Source organism: Chiloscyllium punctatum, chromosome 4 (genome assembly GCF_047496795.1).
Source record: "Chiloscyllium punctatum isolate Juve2018m chromosome 4, sChiPun1.3, whole genome shotgun sequence".
NCBI lineage: Eukaryota > Metazoa > Chordata > Chondrichthyes > Orectolobiformes > Hemiscylliidae > Chiloscyllium > Chiloscyllium punctatum.
In genome coordinates, this window is record NC_092742.1 from 52,860,109 (window position 1) to 52,879,083 (window position 18,975).

At 40.3% G+C, this 18,975-nt stretch overlaps 2 protein-coding genes across 5 annotated transcripts in view; one reads left to right on the plus strand and one right to left on the minus strand.

Annotated features, from left to right (window-relative positions):
* Positions 1-15,800, minus strand: part of txndc16 (thioredoxin domain containing 16) — a 115,301-nt gene extending 99,501 nt beyond the window's left edge. For 2 of the 3 annotated variants that reach the window (XM_072568716.1, XM_072568714.1), the window contains exons 1-5: positions 15,722-15,800; positions 12,186-12,430; positions 7,652-7,734; positions 6,214-6,287; positions 1,298-1,372 (exon numbers count right to left, since the gene is read on the minus strand). In XM_072568716.1, coding sequence (XP_072424817.1) covers positions 1,298-1,372; positions 6,214-6,287; positions 7,652-7,734; positions 12,186-12,342 — 389 coding nt within the window. In that variant the 5' untranslated portion in view covers positions 12,343-12,430; positions 15,722-15,800. Of the gene's footprint in view, positions 1-1,297; positions 1,373-6,213; positions 6,288-7,651; positions 7,735-12,185; positions 12,431-15,441; positions 15,463-15,721 lie in introns of those variants that run through there. The other variant, XM_072568715.1, reaches the window with a different exon arrangement.
* Positions 15,801-16,009: 209 nt separating this feature from the next.
* The window catches only part of gpr137c (G protein-coupled receptor 137c), a 39,722-nt gene continuing 36,756 nt past the window's right edge, over positions 16,010-18,975 (plus strand). For both annotated transcript variants that reach the window (XM_072568717.1, XM_072568718.1), the window contains exon 1: positions 16,010-16,466. In XM_072568717.1, the coding sequence (XP_072424818.1) occupies positions 16,113-16,466 (354 nt within the window). In that variant the 5' untranslated portion in view covers positions 16,010-16,112. The remainder of the gene's footprint in view (positions 16,467-18,975) is intronic.

Here is an 18,975-nt window from a genome sequence, read left to right on the forward strand (position 1 = left end):
ACTACTGTGCCATCAAATTCCCTATATCTCTCACACACATGAATGTGAACTAGAATGTGAATTAAATATGCATGCAATAAAGCTAAACAATGGTGTGGTGGAGGACAGAGGATGATACTTTAAAGAACAAACAAAATATCTGTCAAGACGCATAGACAATACATCAGTGACCAACAGAAAACAAAACCTCATCAAAACTGCACATTACAATTAAGTTTGGAAGGATTTCTGAGCTAAGGAGCCTTTAAGGATTTCTTAAAATTCAAGGATGAATATTAGAAGCAAGCAAAAATGAAAAAGATATTTCACAGTTTGCCTTAATATAATGCAATAGTTCAGCTTTTCAACATCCTCGTCATTGGACTAACAGGTGGATGTCACTTTCTGACAAGAAGATGTAATCAATTTTCTGGTGAACTGTTGCATGCTTTGATGAGTAAATGGGAATCCTCTAAGCAGAAAGTGACACACACCACCCACACACTAAGGTATGTTGATCTTATTTGCATTTATGAGCATCAGAAATTGATTATATTGATTATGACTACATTTTTTTGGATTTTTTTTTAAACTATTAATTCAATTTCTCCCACTCACACACAGTGCTTCACAGCTGATGAATTACTTCTGAAAATTAAACACTAACAGTATTGTGTAAATAAAGGGAGCAGCTGATGTGCGTACAGTTTGGTGCCAAAGGCAGCACAGCTGAGTGAATATTTAGCCTGTTTTGGTGAAAGTTGAGAAAACACGTTGGCTTGGACCAAAGTCCTGAAGTAAAGTATCTCAGAACTTCTCTAGTCTGGATTAAGAAAGGTGAATTCCCACTGTTGATTACTATTCTAAGACATGTGTGGGTGAAAAAAATGTGCTTCTGGTGATGATATTCCAAATACATTCAGAGAAAAGGATCAATTAAAAGGTTAGTGTTATCTGTACTAATTAAAATGCTGGGTTGACATTTGACTTCTCTTTTGCTACATGGCATTTATAAGACTATACCGAAAGAAAACATAGTGAATTAATGTCATTCAATACAACATCAATTCTACCTAATTCTCTGAATCAAAGTAGTAAATAGTAGCTTATTCTACTGGGTTTTCATCTTTCCAATTAATAAAGAAAAATATCTTGCATGCATGGAGCCCTAACTTCAGGGGTACAGAACAACTCATACCAACTTCTTCTGAAAACCTAGAAACTTTATTTACTTTTATGTGAGTATTCAATCCTATCATTTTCACTAACTGAATTAACTGAATTTAAAATGGAAAAAATCATTTAAAGACATACTTACAATAATATATTTGCTACAATTGCATCCACATCAAATAATGTATCAGTTGCAAAACTCCTAAGCATTAGATTACCCCTATTAAAGAGAAAACAAATAAATATATTTAAGTATCAGTTAGAAGTTTTCATTAAATAGTTAGTTTCATGGTGTTTTAAGATTTGGAATTACGACCCCTGTACATGATTTTCGAACTGTATCATTAAGTTAATATTGCCTCATCCCATCCCTTCCACCAAAATGCATTACTTCACAACTATTTAATCCTATATGCCTCTTGTCTGTCCATTCTGTTGGCCTACCTATGTACTGGTGCAGTTCATCAGTATCATCCAGTTCACCACACATTCATCAGCAAATTTTGAAATATTTTCCAGCACTGGTCCTTAGTGAAACTATCTATCATCTTTCTGACTGATAAAAAATCATTTAACACAACACATTACTTTCTGTTTTTCAGGCAATTTTCAATCAACTGATGTTGATCCTCCTATTCCATGAACCTCAATTTTGTTAACCAATCTATGACATGGAAATTGGTCAGCTTCCTAAAACCCTTATTGAAAAAATCCACTGCCTTCCCTTCATTCGCTATTTCTGTCACTTTTTCAAAACATTCAACTAAATTGGTCAAGCACAATTTGCATTTTGAAAATCTTTGCTGGCATGTCTTATTAACTTGTAGCTTTCCAAGGCCCTGGACATTTTTGACTTATTCTTGTTTATGAAACTTAACCACCACTGATATTAAACAGTCTAGCCAGTAGCTGATAGGAATGTTATTAAAATAACTCAACAAAGGCTGGTATCCCATCGTCAAGTCACCCTTTATTTACACATGGAGAGTCCATGACACTCAAACACTAAGAGCCAGCTCTCAGAGTGAACAGAACCTCTGCCACTCCTGTTTGTATCTCACAGCCAGAAGTCCCTGATTGGACCAGATTAACAGCTCCAATCAGGAAACTCATATTCCATGAGGTGACCTCATTACAATCACTACATCCATCCCCCTCTGAGTCCAAGGATGTAGGCTGGTTCTTTTTTTTGTAGCTCCTCCTGGGGTGATGTAGGACCGGGTCAGGTTTTTCCAGAGGCAACTGTGATACGGGCAGCAAGTAATGCACAGTAGCTCACCTCTTGTGGCTAAAGTGTGTCAGAAGAAATTCAGTCTCCTCTTCATTCCACAAGGCAGTGACATCCACGAAGTCCCACCTCAGATTGTGAGATTTCTTCCAAGCTTGATAGAGAGGGAGAACCCAGATGGAAAGGCAGCCGAGGAACAGGGCAGATTTTGCTACCACACCGTTTGAGAGTTTGCAACTTTCATATGGTCCACACGCTTGTGCAAGACCATCACATCCACCCAAACTTTATACGTCACTGGACCTGAAGTCACATCAGCTAAGCCTCTTACCCATGTAGGGTTCCGAGGCCAAACTTCGTCCCTGAAATAGGCTGTCTATCTTGCTCAGCATTGGTGATCCCGATGCTGTTTCACCATCCCCACGACTGGGAAGATCACATCTAACCTGGTGTAGCATCTTTTGCCCATTAGCAACTCTGCTGGAGATACCATTATAGTTGCATGAGGGGGTGATCCTATAATCAAATAGGAACTGGTATCTAGTGGAACTGTAGGGTGTTTCTTTAAACCTACCTTCAAAATTTGGACTGCTCTTTCTGCCAGACCATTGGATGATGGATGGTATGGAGCTGTCATTATTATTACGAATATCTTTTGGCTTTAAGAAGTACTCAAATTCCCTCCATCATTCACTGAAACATTACACAGGCTGACGATATCCCAAATGGCCGTCTCGTATATTGGTACTAACACTTATGGGTATGAATTGTAGTATGCATCTAGCAATCCAAAAACAATTACAAGTTCGTATGGCTCATGTTCAGCTTTGTGAAGGGCAGCTCTCTTGCCAGCTTTGCATATAAATCCTCTATGTGGGGGATTGGTATTTATCCAGCTGCAAAAAGCAGTCTACCATTTGTGTAAAATTCCCAAAGACAAACTGAGCCATCAGCCTTCACAATCAATTCAACTGGTGCTGCCCATTCAGCAAACTGGACTGGTTTGATGATTCCTTCATTTTCCAGCCTTCTGTTTCTGCCTGTACTTTTGCCCATTAAAGCAAATGGCACTGGGTGAGCCTTGTAAAACTGTTGAATTGCTTCCTGGTCAACATGCAAGGTGGCCTCAGTTCGTTTGCTAGTCCCTAGACCTTCCAGAAAATCTTCCAGGTATTTAAATAGGACTTCACTCTGGCAGTTACTTTCTAATTGAAAAAGATTAAGCAAGTCCTTCCCCACCATTTCATCCCATCAGGCTTGGGTCCGAGCCTTTTACTACAATCAGTGGTAACTGAACCAACTGCTTCTCATAAGAGACCGGAACCAACGTTATACCCTTAATCTATAAAGGCATAGGTTCTCAGTTTAGCCGAGGCCTTTTGCAAACTTAAGGGTTGGACTGCAGGATGAATTTTGTTAAAGGTTGGTTCTGTGATAACTGAAGTTGCCACGCTGGTATCATCCTCCATTAGAACCAAGTAACCATTTAACCAGACGTTTAATATGATTGGCTCTGATTTGGATGATGCTAAGTAATTTAATTGTTCCAAACAAGATCTAGGTGGACTTTCCAGGGTGTACATTTTCCAGTATACTGGCCGAAGAGTTCTTTTGCTCAATTTAGTTTGAGTGGGACTCTTTTGCTGTCTTGAGTCTGCACACCGTCAGCAACTACAAAGGCTTGCCAGCCAGGATCCTGAAGAAAGTGTAACCATTTGGCTGTGGTTTGGCTTTGTTTTGGGGTTGCGGTGTGGGCTGATCTAGAGTCCCTCTGTTCAGGTTATATCCTGAGTGAGGCTATGCAATTGCCTTCATTCAAGTGGTGTTCCGCAAGCTCAGTCAGCCTGGTGAGGGTGTCCACTTCCATCAGAATATCCTGTAACTCACATGCTCCACTTGCTGTATTTTCCAATGATAAAACCAGTTTTCATGCTTGTTTGAAATCCAGTTAGGCCTCAGCTAGTAGGTGCTTTTGCACAGTTACATCATTAATCCCACACACCAAACAATCTCACAATATCTCATTAAGGTTTAGACCAGTCATATGTTTTTGCCAGTCATCTTAACCCAGTCAAAAATCCCGATACATTGCCAAGTAAAACCAATAGGGTCGCAAAAGTAGAGGAGGCCAGGGATCATAATATCTTTAACTAAATCCGTCAACTCTTGAAAGGTTTTAGTATCTGGTGCTTCAGAGAAAGTTAAGCTCCTAATAATCGAAAAGGTGTGGCTCCACAAGCTATCAGGAAAGTTATTCATTGCGTTTCATCTGCCCCAGTGTTATGTGGCCAGAAAAAAATAACACATTAATTGCACATCCTGGGCTTCCACTTTGACAGCAGAATCAAATGAGGCAAAATTCCCAAATAATGGCATGATGCTAGAAATGTTTACCCACAATTCAAAGAAGACAGTCATGAGTGAATGTCTTTAGGTGCATGTTTTTCCCTCATTACCACTGAAATAACTCCAAAAGGCAAGTATTCCACCACCAAGTCACTCTTTACTTACACATGGAAAGTCTTTAGCACTGATTCAACTTCCTAAGAGCCAGCTCTCAGAGTGAACAGAATGCCTAACATTCTTGTTCTTGTTATCAGCTCGGGCTCCCTGATTGGGCCAGATTAACAGCCCCAGTCAAAGAACTCATATTCTATGAGGTCAACCTGGATGACCTCATTACAACCATTACATTTGTTACATCATCCTTGTACAAGGATGTCCCATTTCTCTGTAATTCTTTGTCATATCCCCACTTCTAGGTAAAATTACTAGATTATGACAATGAATCCACTATCCCCACCCCCACTTTGTTTATTAGCATGAGTTGCACAGGATTCAAGTCAGGCAACTCATTCACTAACTATTTACAGCCAAGAAATCCTTCCTAACAATTTTCACACCATCCACTATCTTTATTATCTCCACTTCTATTGATAATTTGACCACGTCAACTTCTGATAAAACACAAATATAGCTTTTATTAAGTGTTCTAGCTTTGCCTGTATCCTACGCATATATCATTTTCACTTTCCTTAATAGGTCTCCCGCCAAGCCTCTTACTCCTGCTTATTAATTGAAAGCTTACTAATTACTAATTGAGAGGATCTTTGGCCAAAACAGAAAATGCTGGAAAATCTCAGCAGGTCTGGCAGCATCTGTAAGAAGAGAAAAGAGCTGACGTTTCGAGTCAAACTGAGTCTAACAGTTAGACTCGAAACGTCAGCTCTTTTCTCTCCTTACAGATGCTGCCAGACCTGCTGAGATTTTCAAGCATTTTCTCTTTTGGTTTCAGATTCCAGCATCCGCTGTAATTTGCTTTTGTCAAGAGGATCTTTGGTTCCCTTTCTATATTAACTTCAGTTTTATTCTTATTCTCCCATTGCCAAGCTTATTTTCTTCTTCACTTCCCATGTCAATTTATTGTATATGACCTGGATCTCACTTGAATAATTTACACATCATTGACCCTTTTCTCTTTCATTATACTGTCGATCTACCAGATCATTTTAAAGAACCCATTTTAAATGCTCCCTCTGCATTTTGCTCTTGTTAGAATGTGCCTAGTCTATATTTTAAACAGTTCTTCCTTAACATCACACATTGCTCTGTTAAACCTCAAGAAAAGCTAAAATTAATGTGATTTTCAGGCGCTTTCAACTTTTTTGATTGTTGATTCCTCATGAATTATATGGAAAACTGCACTGGCAAATATATTTTTTGTTAATATAAACTGCAAGGGAACAAAATAATTAGCTGGACTCGAAGCAAATAATTGAAATGAAACATTCTGGTGTTTGATTTAGAAAATAGTTATAAAAATGTTAATTTACTGGAAAAGATATGCTTTCTTCAGGATATCTTCATCTTCACAGTATTTTGGTACTGCTTCTATGGCACAGTCAACCTAAAAAATAGCAATGTTTTAGTGGGATAACACAAAACTGATAACACAGCAAAATGGCTACCAACCAAAACCTGCCTCTTATCGAGTCATAGAGATGTACAGCACAGAAACAGACCCTTCAATCCAACCCGTCCGTGACGATCAGATATCCCAACCCAATCTAGTACCACCTGCCAGCACCTGGTCCATATCCCTCCAAACCTATCCTATTTATATCCTCATTCAGATGACTTTTAAATGTTACAATTGTACCAGCCTCCACCACTTCCTCTGGCAGCTCATTCCATACACAGACCACTCCTTAGCCCATTGGCCCATCTGTTCAAGATCACATTGTACGTAGAGGTAACCTTCTTTGCTGTCTACTACACCTGCAATTTTGGTGTCATCTGCAAACTTACCAACTATACCTCTTATGCTCACATCCAAATAATTTATATAAATGACGAAAAGTAGTGGACCCAGCACCGATCCTTGTGGCACTCCACTGGTCACAGGCCTCCAGTCTGAAATACAACCCTCCACCACCATCCTCTGTCTTCTAACTCTGAGCCAGTTCTTTGTCCAAATGACTAGTCCTCCCAGTATTCCATGAGATCTAACCTTGCTAACCAGTCTCCCATGGGGAACCTTGTTGAATGCTTTACTGAAGTCCATGTAGATCATGTCTACTGCTTAGCTCTTCTTCAAACTGGTTTCTTAAACAAAAGCTTTTCTGTCTATTTTCTCTTCCTCTCTTCTGTAGAGCAAGACCACATAGAAACCAGTTTACTGATATAATTCTTCAGGGAGTGACATTGATGCTACATCAGCTCAAACTAAGTTCATGCTGGCCGTGCTTGAGAGGATGGTAAAAGCCATCTTCTGGAAACCATGTAATCCATTTATTTGATACTTATTGGGCAAGTTGATTTCTTAAATCATCTTCTGATGTTTTGCACCTTCACTGAGTCTACTTATTTTTGAGGCAGGTAATCTCCAGCAATAGCACTGTAAGATGAGCATAAAAGCAACTCAGCTAGCACTTCCATCAATTTTCATTCTCAGCAGGTAACCTCTAATTAGTGTATCCATGGGTCAAGATGTTTGGGATTCAAAACCCAAGGCTGTACAGCTAAGATAAATTATGTACAATTGCATTAGGGTTGCACTGTGACAAACACTGTAATATCCGGATTGTTGTATTTTCATTTGCACTGTTTTACATTAATATTTCCGTTAATATTTAATTAGGTTTTCATAAAGGAAACGAGAACTGAGGTTCTCTCCCACAACCCTCAGTTTTGTATTCTTATCACCTAATGCTCAAAGAAAAATCACACTTTAAAAGTAAAATATATTACAAAGATGTAATTTTAATTCACCTGAGCCACTGTGATGCCATACTCTTCAAGTGATTCTGATGATTTTTCGAGTTGTTCAAGAAAATGTCTGATTGCTGGATTTGCTGAAACAAGGAAACAAAAAAGGCTTCTAGTGATTTGAGTACTTACTCTTGTAATTCCTGTACAGCAGGTGATCAGACAAAGATAAAGAAAAGCTTACATTCTACCTTCTCTTAAAATAATTTACTTACTTGTCTTTATTTAAGTTCAATTTGCCTGATGTAATTTTGAAATAATTAAGTTTTTAATAAAGAAGAGGGAGAGTGAACCAGAAAGTAACTCCCATTGACATGGAGCCATTCATATTCTCAGATAACCCCACAATAAAGCACTTTTGAGCAATATTCAGGACTATTTTGTGGGCAAAGATGGCAACATAAACCCTTCAAACAACAGTGAGGTAAAGGACCAGATAATTTTTGTTAAATAATTCTGGTTGAGGGACAGATAACTAGACAATAACTTGCATTTATATAGGTCCTTTAACAAAATGTCCCAGTTGCTTCACAGAGGCATTTTAAAATGAAGTATGAGGCCAAACCACATAATGACAATAATAGGGCAGATGACCAAGAGCTTGGTCAAAGGTTAATAGAAGGAAGATAGTGAAGTAAAGATGTAAAGAGATTTAGGGAGGGAAATCTAGAGCTAAAGGTTTAGGCTGATGAAAGCACAGCCACGAGTGATGGAGAAATTAAACAGGGATCCTTAAAAGACGAATCAGTGTAAAAGAAGCACAGATAATTTGAAGGATTTAAGACTGGGTCAGGTTGCAGAGGTAGGGAGGGATAATGTCATAGAGGGATTTGAAAGCAAAAATGATAATTTTAGAAAGTGATCTTGCTTACCAGAAAGGGAATCTAGGTCTGGAATGTGTGAACTAGACTTGGTGTAAGTTAAGACACTGGAAACAGAGTATGGGATTTATATTGAAAGTGAAGGGTGTGTGGCCAGCTATGAGTATATAGGAATAGGAAGTGCCCTATTCTTTGGCAAATAGTGACATGGGGACTTGCATGCTGTTCCTAATTGGCAGACAGAACCTCAGTTTAATGTCACGTTCAAAAGGCAGTATCTCAGACATTGTAGCAGTCATTCAGTAATGCAGCAATCAAAATTATTTATGTGTCATCCTGCAATCCTATGACACAGACACAACTGTGCAACAACTAAGCCAAGACTAAATTAGGGACATAAAAGGGGAAATTATAAAAATTATCATCCACATAATCTGTCAGATAATGAGCATCATTCATCAGGACAACTGACATCAATCAAACTATTTCCGTGTTGATTTAATTTTCAAATTTAAACTGAAATGAACAATAAAATTCAGGTGAATAATTCTAGAAGAAAACTCAACTCAAAAGCTAAACTGATTCTTTTCAGATGGTTATTAATTTCCCGACAAGGAGCAGAAAGAGGTTTATATGTTTCTTCTAGGGCTTGAAATTTAATTTAGAAGTGAAATTAAGTAAATATGATAGAGTTATGTTTTCAAGAGTGAGTTTGATTCAGGATTAGAGCTGAAAAATGTGTTGCTGGAAAAGTGCAGCAGGTCAGGCAGCATCCAAGGAGCAGGAGAATCGACGTTTCGGGCATACGCCCTTCTTCAGGAATGAGGAGGGTGTGCCAAGCAGGTTCAGATAAAAGGTAGGGAGGGGGGACTTGGGGGAGGGGCGTTGGGAATGCGATAGGTGGAAGGAGGTTAAGGTGAGGGTGATAGGCCGGTGAGGGGGTGGGGGCGGAGAGGTCGGGAAGAAGATTGCAGGTCAAGAAGGCGGTGCTGAGTCCGAGGGTTGGGATTGAGATAAGGTGGGGGAAGGGGAAATGAGAAAGCTGGAGAAATCTGCATTCATCCCTTGTGGTTGGAGGGTTCCTAGGCTGATTCCAAAATCAGTTTAGCTTTTGAGTTGAGTTTTCTTCTAGAATTATTCACCTGACTTTTATTGTTCATTTCAGTTTAAATTTGAAAATTAAATCAACACAGAAATAGTTTGATTGATGTCAGTTGTCCTGATGAATGATGCTCATTATCTGACAGATTATGTGGATGATAATTTTTATAATTTCCCCTTTTATGTCCCTAATTTAGTCTTAGCTTAGTCCTTGCATGTCCTTGGCGGAGTGGGAGGGGGAATTATAGTGTTCAGCCACGGGGCGGTTCGGTTGGTTGGTGCGGGTGTCCCAGAGGTGTTCTCTGAAACACTCCGCAAATAGGCGGCCTGTCTCCCCAATGTAGAGGAGGCCACATCGGGTACAGCGGATGCAGTAAATGATGTGCGTGGAGGTGCAGGTGAATTTGTGACGAATATGGAAGGATCCCTTGGGGCATTGGAGGGAAGTGAGGGGGGAGGTGTGGGCACAGGTTTTGCATTTCTTGCGGTTGCAGGGGAAAGTGCCAGGAGTAGAGGTTGGGTTGGTGGGGAGTGTGGATCTGACGAGGGAGTCGCGGAAGGAGTGGTCTTTCTGGAACGCTGATAGGGGAGGGGAGGGAAATATATCCTTGGTGGTGGGGTCTGTTTGGAGGTGGCGGAAATTACGTAGGATGATACGATGTATCTGGAAGTTGGTGGGGTGATAGGTGAGGACCAGTGAGGTTCTGTCCTGGTGGCGATTGGAGGGGCGGGATTCAAGGGCGGAGGAGTAGGAAGTGGAGGAGATGCGGTGGAGAGCATCATCAACCACGTCTAGGGGGAAATTGCGGTCTTTGAAGAAGGAGGCCATCTGGGTTGTTCGGTATTGGAATTGGCCCTCCTGGGAGTAGATCCAGCGGAGGTGAAGGAATTGGGAATATGGGATGGCGTTTTTACAGGGGGCAGGGTGGGAGGAGGTGTAGTCTAGGTAGCTGTGGGAGTAAGTGTCCGTGTTGAGTCGGTCGCCCGAGATAGAAATGGAGAGGTCTAGGAAGGGGAGGGAAGAGTCTGAGACGGTCCAGGTAAATTTGAGGTTGGAGTGGAAGGTGTTAGTAAAGTGGATGAACTGTTCAACCTCCTCGTGGGAGCACGAGGTAGCGCCGATACCGTCATCGATGTGGCAGAGGAAAAGGTGGGGGTTGGTGCCAGTGTAGCTGCGGAAGATGGACTGTTCCACATATCCTACGAAGAGGCAGGCATAGCTGGGGCCCATGCGGGTGCCCATGGCTACTCCTTTGGTTTGGAGGAAGTGGGAGGATTGGAAAGAGAAGTTGTTCAGAGTGAGGACCAGTTCAGTCAGTCAGAGGGTGTCAGTGGAAGGGTACTGGTTGGTACGGTGGGAAAGGAAGAAGCGGAGGGCTTTGAGGCCTTTGTGATGGGGGATGGAGGTGTATAGGGACTGGATGTCCATGGTGAATATAAGGGGTTAGGGGCCCGGGAAGCGAAAATCATGGAGGAGGTGGAGGGCGTGGGTGGTGTCCCGAATGTAGGTGGGGAGTTCTTGGACTAAGGGGACAGGACCATGTCGAGGTATGCAGAGATGAGTTCAGCAGGGCAGGAGCAGGCTGAGACAATGGGTCGGCCGGGGCAGTCAGGTTTGTGGATTTTGGGCAGGAGGTAGAAATGGGCGGTGCAGGGTTGTGGGACAATGAGGTTGGAGGCGGTGGATGGGAGATCCCCTGAGGTGATGAGGTTATGGATGGTCTGGGAGATGATGGTTTGGTGGTGGGAGGTGGGGTCATGGTCAAGGGAGCAGTAGGATGAGGTGTCCGCGAGCTGGTGTTTAGCCTCAGCAGTGTAAAGATCAGTGCGCCAGGTCCTTTGGCCTCCTCCATCGCCAAACCATGGCGACACGACGCCTGGAGGAAGAGCCTAGGAACCCTCCAAACACAAGGGATGAATGCAGATTTCTCCAACTTCCTCATTTCCCCTTCCCCCACCTTATCTCAGTCCCAACCCTTGGACTCAGCACCGCCTTCTTGACCTGCAATCTTCTTCCCGTTCTCTCCGCCCCCACCCCCTCTCCGGCCTATCACCCTCACCCTAACTTCCTTCCACTGATCGCATTCCCAACGCCTCCCTCCTCCCTATCTTTTATCTTAGCCTGCTTGGCACGCCCTCCTCAGTCCTGAAGAAGGGTGTATGCCCGAAACGTCGATTCTCCTGTTCCTTGGATGCTGCCTGACCTGCTGCGCTTTTCCAGCAACACATTTTTCAGCTCTGATCTCCAGCAGCTGCAGTCCTCACTTTCTCCTAGTTGATTCAGGATTAGCATATTTTTCTATTTATTGTATTTACGCTTTAAATAAATATAATCTGCATACAGAGTAAATCTTACATTATAATGTTGAAATAATGATTCTTAAATTCAATCTTGGAAAAGTACCAATGATAGTGTGCCATTTTGCAGTCCTACTACAATCACTCTTATGGCCTTTGAGAAACTGTGAATTTAGTAACACGTAATTCAGAATCATAAATAATATAATCTCAGTCACAATTATCAGAGATCTAAATTGGAGTAAACACAAACTCAAGATGAACAGTGTTATTCAATTTACCCAAAACAAGCATTTCCCAAGTCAGCTCATGCATACCTGTTTTTTTGAAATATATTAAAGATGTTTTTCCTGACTGTAGAATATTGATGAAGTGTTGCTGATTTAAGGTATGCAATTTCTTTGTACAAATAATTACATTACAATACCCAACATATAGTAATATCAAACAACGGTAGGAATGCCGTTGGACCATTTTAACTGATATACAAAGGCAGTTGAGATCCGAAGAATTGCTTAAATGTGTTGAATGAATTCCTCAACAGCATTGTTAATATTGCAATCTGGAAAACAAAAATTATCAATAATAACTAAGATATATTCCAAAAATCACATTAATTTCCCCATAATGCTTCATAATGTTGCCAGTCTCACACATTTAAGTCTAAATGAACACACTATATGTTAACATTGCTCCGATGCATCAGACACACAAAATATCAATGAAAACTAGTCTTCTTATTCTAAGGTAGCCATGATGTAGAGGTGCCAGATTTGAACTGGGATGGACAAAGTCAGAAGTCAAACAACACCAGGTTATAGTCCAACGATTTATTTGAAATCACAAGTTTTTGGAGCACAGCTCCTTCATCAGGTGAAGTGTAACTTAGATCAAGAGTCAACTCATTAAGTCATTCAATCAAATGATTAACTGACAAATCTGCTCTTTCAGAGTTTTCTATTCTGAATATCTACAAACTATTTTCAAAATCCCTCCATAATTAAACTTATTTTGTACCACATTTCAGCAAAAATGATAAAATGTCAACCTTTTAAAATAAAGTTCATTTTTCAAATTGGAAAACCAGTGAAATATTCTTTTTTTTATACAAGTACCACTTCCAACAAAGTATGTTACCAGGCAAATGCTTTGAAAGAAAATGAAAATATATTACTATCAAAAGGGATATATGAACTTGCAATATTTGTTAGGTTAAATCAGGCCAGTAAACCAAGAGAACATAACAAGTAAGAGTTTCAATTTTTAATCTTCATTGTGACTGTTGAAAATCAACTGGAACACTGCATTCAGTATCTGTAACTGCATACAAACACAGGCAGATAGCTTTCTCCCATGTTAGGAAAATGGAAGTACATGACAACCTATGAGTGTTAGGTTGTCAAAGGAAGACCCAAAAGCAGGAGGAGAAAAGGAACTGACCATGAGTCTAAGAAAAGAATTTCAAACTTAAGTGTAGCCGAGATTGGGAACTGGGGTAGAATGCCATTGGACCATTTTAACTGATAGAAAAAGGCAGATTCAGAGGAATAGAGTTAGAGTACAGGTTTTGCAGGACAGAAACATGTTACATAAGTAGGAAGAACAAGTCCACAAAGAGATGTTAATAATAAATTGGATGTTTTGGAGGGGTGATGGATAAATGTTAATATTATGCAATAAAATATAGGTAGCATATTTCCAGAAGAGCTGAAATTCATGGAGCATGGGGAGGTCTTCCAATAAAGCATTGTAATAGTGACATCTGAAGCTGATAGACACACAGAAGACTGTTTATCAGAAACTGAGATGGCAGCAGAATTGAAAGACAGGATGGAAATAGTCTTCATGATGAAGCAGATATGAAATAGTGTCAAATTAAATGTTGAGGTTTTGAACAATATGGTTCAACTTAACAGTGTGTGGCCAGACTGGGAGATATGATTGATGTCAAGGAGTTTGAGGTAGCGACTGAAGACAATGCCAATATTTTCAATCTTTCCAATATTTTAAATCTGTAGCTCAGCTAAGACTGGATTTTAGACATGTAACCTAACAACACAGAGGCAGCAGAAGGGTCCACAGAATTGCTGGAAAGGCAAAACTTGTCTATTCCTAGTGAAGGGCTTTTGCCTGAAATGTCGATTTTCCTGCTCCTCAGATGCTGCCTGACCTGCTGTGCTTTTCAGCACCACTCTGACCTAAAGTCTGGTTTCCAGCATCTGCAGTCCTCACTTTTGCCTAAACTTGTGTCATGAATATCCAAGTGGAAATGCAGTCCAACTCTGCAAATCATATTTTCAAGAGGAGCCTATAGATGAGGAAGAGATTCTTGACAACTCCTGAGATAATGACGTCGATGTAGCAAGACAAATTTGGATGGTGAGAATGTAACCAAGTGAGGCTAATTTCATAGCTGAATAACAAAGACTGGTATAGAATGATATAACCAGGTAAAAAGCTTCAAATGGTCCAAAAGGTATAAGGATAATGCTCCACATAATCACAAAGCATGTCATTTGAGACTTTCGTTAAGCCATTTAGATGATGCTGCAATGACGTAAGCCTGATTAGAGAGATTCCGAGTTACAAGATCAGCATTTTCTGGAAGACAAAAATAAATTCAAAGACTTTGCAGAAGGAAGAAAAGGTAGAGCTCAGGAGGGAGCTTGCAATGAGAGAGAGGTCAAAGATGGGTATTTCGAGAAGGAAGATGATGCAGGCAATTTTGAAATACCTGGGGAGTGGGAACCTTTCACAATATCAGCAAGCTAGAAAGAAGACTGGGTAATCAGAGGTTTAGTGGGACAAAAGAAGGGAAATAGGGTTCATTTATAAACTGAGCTTGGAAGGAACTAAGGCAAGTAAAAACCTGGCAAGGTTTGGATTGTTGGGGTAAGGGGAAGCAAAACGGGCAGGTAACAGATGGTCTCAATCAAAGTGGCCAACTGCTAAGCTTGTCCCATATTTTTGGAAGAGGGGAAAGGTCAGACAAGCAGAATTGAAGTCCTCATTGTGTTTTGTGCAGCCCAACTGTAGTGATGCTTGTCTAAACTGCTTGATTGATTAAAGCTGAGAGCTATATTTAAAATGATGACGAGGATGGGAGCAAGGTTTTGATATTTAACATTTCAGATTATGTTAATCAGTTTGTTTCTGTTCTGACTGAACTTGTCATAGCCCTTTTTCAGTGTTAACTGACTAGTTTGTTTCCAGTATTTTATCTGCTTTAACACGCATCTGGAAATTACAGCATGAAAACAGGCTATTCAGCCAACCAGTCCATGTTGTTTTTAAACCTCCACACAGGAAGCATTCGAATCTTTTATACCGGCTCTGTTCCCATGTCTTGCTTTCTTTCAACTACCTAGCTAAACACTCTGTCATGTTGCAACATGATGGTCTCAGATCCCATCGTGGTGCATTCCACAGCCTCATTATTCAGTGTCAAAAAAAATCTCCAGTTTAATTTCATTTTACAGCTACGTTATTGTAATCAACACCTTCCAAACACAGAAATTAGCCTCCTCCTACCAATTCTTTCTAATCCCTTAACAAATCAACATCATTTCTGACCTATTTTAATTAAGACATTCAACTCCTGAAGTGGTTTTTCAGTCCGGAGTACATGGTTCGGTGATTCATGTTTTTTGCCTGTAAATAACAAAGATGTGACTTTCTTAATGGGCTTTCTTAAAATGCAGACTCAATTATAACTATTGCCTGTAATTTTGTTTACTTCTCAACACTATGCAGATTATTGACAATTAATTCAGGAGAATCAAAGCAATAAAGGAAAATAAAGCGCATCGATTATACAGTCCCCTCACCCCCAGAGCCCATTGTAAGACCTCACCTCGGAACGTGCAGCTTGGAGAGTTCCATTGTCGAATCCCCGCCTCAAGCTCTCGCTGATTGGTGCATTCACGTTCCAGTACTCTATTGGCGAATAATAATGTCATTAAACACAAAGCCACTTCCGGTAACGAAGATGCGTCCCAAATACGCATGCGTCTCCCTCAAGCCCCGCCTTCCGTCCAATCCCGTTTGTCATCCGTATGAGTGACGGGGAGAGCTGACGGGGATCCGCCAATGACTGTGCGGAGGGGGAGGGCTGGACTGCAGGCTTGTTGTTTCGCGTTGTTGAAGGAGCAGAGGCAGTGAGCAGGATGGATGGATGGATGGAGACTAAGGGAGTAGGGTCACTGCAGTAATAGGGATAGCCTGGCTCCGGATAACCTGAAAATATGTCTCCGCAGAGTTCGGTGACTCCAGACAAGCCGATCCAGGCTGCAGTGCCCCCTTCAGTGGAGCTGGGTTTGACTGTGGTTTACACCGCTCTATACTCTCTGCTTTTCCTATTCGTTTACCTGCAGCTCTGGCTAGTCTTGCACTACAGGCACAAGCGCTTCAGCTACCAGACGGTGTTTTTGTTTCTCTGTCTGTTCTGGGCGGGCCTGAGGACTACGCTCTTTTCTTTTTACTTCAAAAATTGTGTTCAGGCCAACCAGTTGGAGCCTTTGCCTTATTGGCTGCTGTATTGTTTTCCTGTGTGTTTGCAGTTCTTCACGCTGTGTCTACTAAACCTTTATTTTGCACAGGTAAGTGTTTAGAGGAGGAGACAAAAGAGTAAAAACATTCGTTTTCATGCTTATTCTTAATGGATAGTGACACAATTACGTTTGCGAGAGACTGCAGATGCATCGTGCCGATGTTTAGGAAACTGTCTTTGTCCTTTCGATACTGTGTATCCCATCACAACCCGACTAATTCTAAGACGATTGTCGATTTGCAACATGCAGCTTCTCGGTGTGTCAATTTGCCAGCTAATATTGTTTGTCACTATTTTAGTGACTATTTAGATTTGAGGGAGAGAAGCGATATATATTTAGAAGGTTTATCTTGACCGGGTAATATTCTAAGTAAACCGTTGGTTTCAAAAGAAACAAGTAACATGGGGAAGCGTATCATTCTGATTAAGAATAAATATCTATTATGATGTTCACTGCTTTGACTGCCCGCTGCCTTTCAGTACTGAATTCTGCTGTTTATTGTCAGGAAAATGTTTTTGAATATCCCCAAGCTGAAATTCTGTTGCCAGTTAAAACCGATTCTGCCATTGCAATAGAAAATCTCTTACTCAATGTATTTCAGTCAGTAATCTGACTTTTTTTTTGTTCTGACCTTGTGAAACCGACAAATTTGTAGCATTTCGTGTTTAAAACACTTATCATTTCTAGTTATTAAGCTTTTTTTCTCATTGATTTACTGAAAGAAGCCACTTTACAAAGACGCGTTATCAGAACCAGTCTTTCTGTAGTTCCCAATTTGTTGAGGTCTGTCAATTGTTGTGCAACGATGGGTGTATTTCAAAAGCCGTATTTTAATTATTTGCTCACTCAGAATTAGCAATGTTTCTGTAGGATACGTAATATTCGTCGAAATTCGTTTTCTTAAATTTTAAAGTTTGTTATCTAAATATAAACATACGATTTGTAAAAGAATTGCATTTGTTTGTTCTGAGCGGTAAACAGTTTGATATTGGAAATCTTTAACAGAAAAATTGACCTAATGAGGTGATCCACCTTTGGGTTAGGATATTCTTACCTAGCTACGGCCTTTCACGATCTCAGTTCTAACTTCAAACTTGCACTGTAGCCAGTTGAAAACGGCTTCTACAATCTCTGAAAAATTCACAACTTTTAATGATTCATGTACAGATTTTAAATATCTGTACATTATGCAGAACTGCAAAGGTAAGTTTTAGAAGTCCATTTCAAGTTAAAAATATTTCCTATAACTCGTAAAGAACACCAAGCGGCTAACCTAATTGTTACTAAGCTCTGCAACCTCTGACAGGCTGATAATGTTTTAAAAAGTAATCTAATCTTCCAGTTACTACCTGAAAGAATAACACAGCAATTTGTTTCACATTTTAAATGTTTGTTAATAAATGCCTTAAAAACAGAAATATATTTTGTTCTTTCTTTGGATGTGGACGTTGTTGCCAAGGTCAGGATTGGTTAACCATCCTCAGTTGCTGTTTGAGTAGTTTACTAGACCATTTCGGCAAAGAGTTAAACATACTGTTGTGGCTGTCACCCCAGATAATGATGGCAGATTTCCTGCGCGAAAGGACATTAGTGAACCAAATAGCTTTTTATAACAGTCTATTACAGTTTCATGGCACCATGACTGGATTAGCTTTATGTTCCAGATTTATTAATTTAAAGTAAATTCTACCAGCTGCCTAGATGGGATTTGAACCTATATCTCCAAAGCATTAGTCTGAGCCTTTGAATGAGAGTCCAATGACATTGCCGCTGCCTCCCCTTCTTGACTAAGCACTTTTTGTACTTTCAGTTAGAGGAGGTGACATTCCCTTGGAGATATTTTCTAATCTACCTGTTTGGAGATGATATTGCCCACCTCTGGAGCAGGTGGGACTTAAAATCAGATCTCCTGGTTCAGAGGTAGGAACACTACTACTTTACCACAAGAGCTTGTATACATATTACACATTGCACTTTCCCTCAAATTACTACTCTCAGTTGCTCCTAATTTCTAACTGATTGTTATCTTTGTTTTGCCAAACAATAACTTCGAGCAATCCTTCCAAGCGCTTTCTTGGTTTTGAGTTTCTTAAATGTGCTACATGAGGAAAGCCTGTTCAGATCATTTTTTTCTTCTGGCCATTCCAGAAGAAACTGTCCAGCATCTGTAGAAGGTCACAGCATATGCCTCTGTGCGCGTGGATAGGGTAGTTTGCAAAGCAAGCAACCTTTTCTCTCTGCTAATCACGTCAATATCTGCTGTCTCTGTGATATTCATTCATTCGCGTAGAAGCCTGTAACCTGACCTCCAAATGGTTTCCTCATCTCTTTACTAATCCAATAGAAAACACTTTAGCCTTCTGGCTAAGTAGAAATGGTAACTAGCTATCCTTCATCACAACTGCCTTTTATCTTAGAATTAATGAATAATTTGTTTACAATCTGATATCTACAATGCCTTTCTTGGACATTTAGAGACTCATGGTCTGTTCATGGTAACCTCAGCTGCTATTGACTCCAAGTTTAAATAGGTAAAACTACTGCGAGTCCTCTTGCA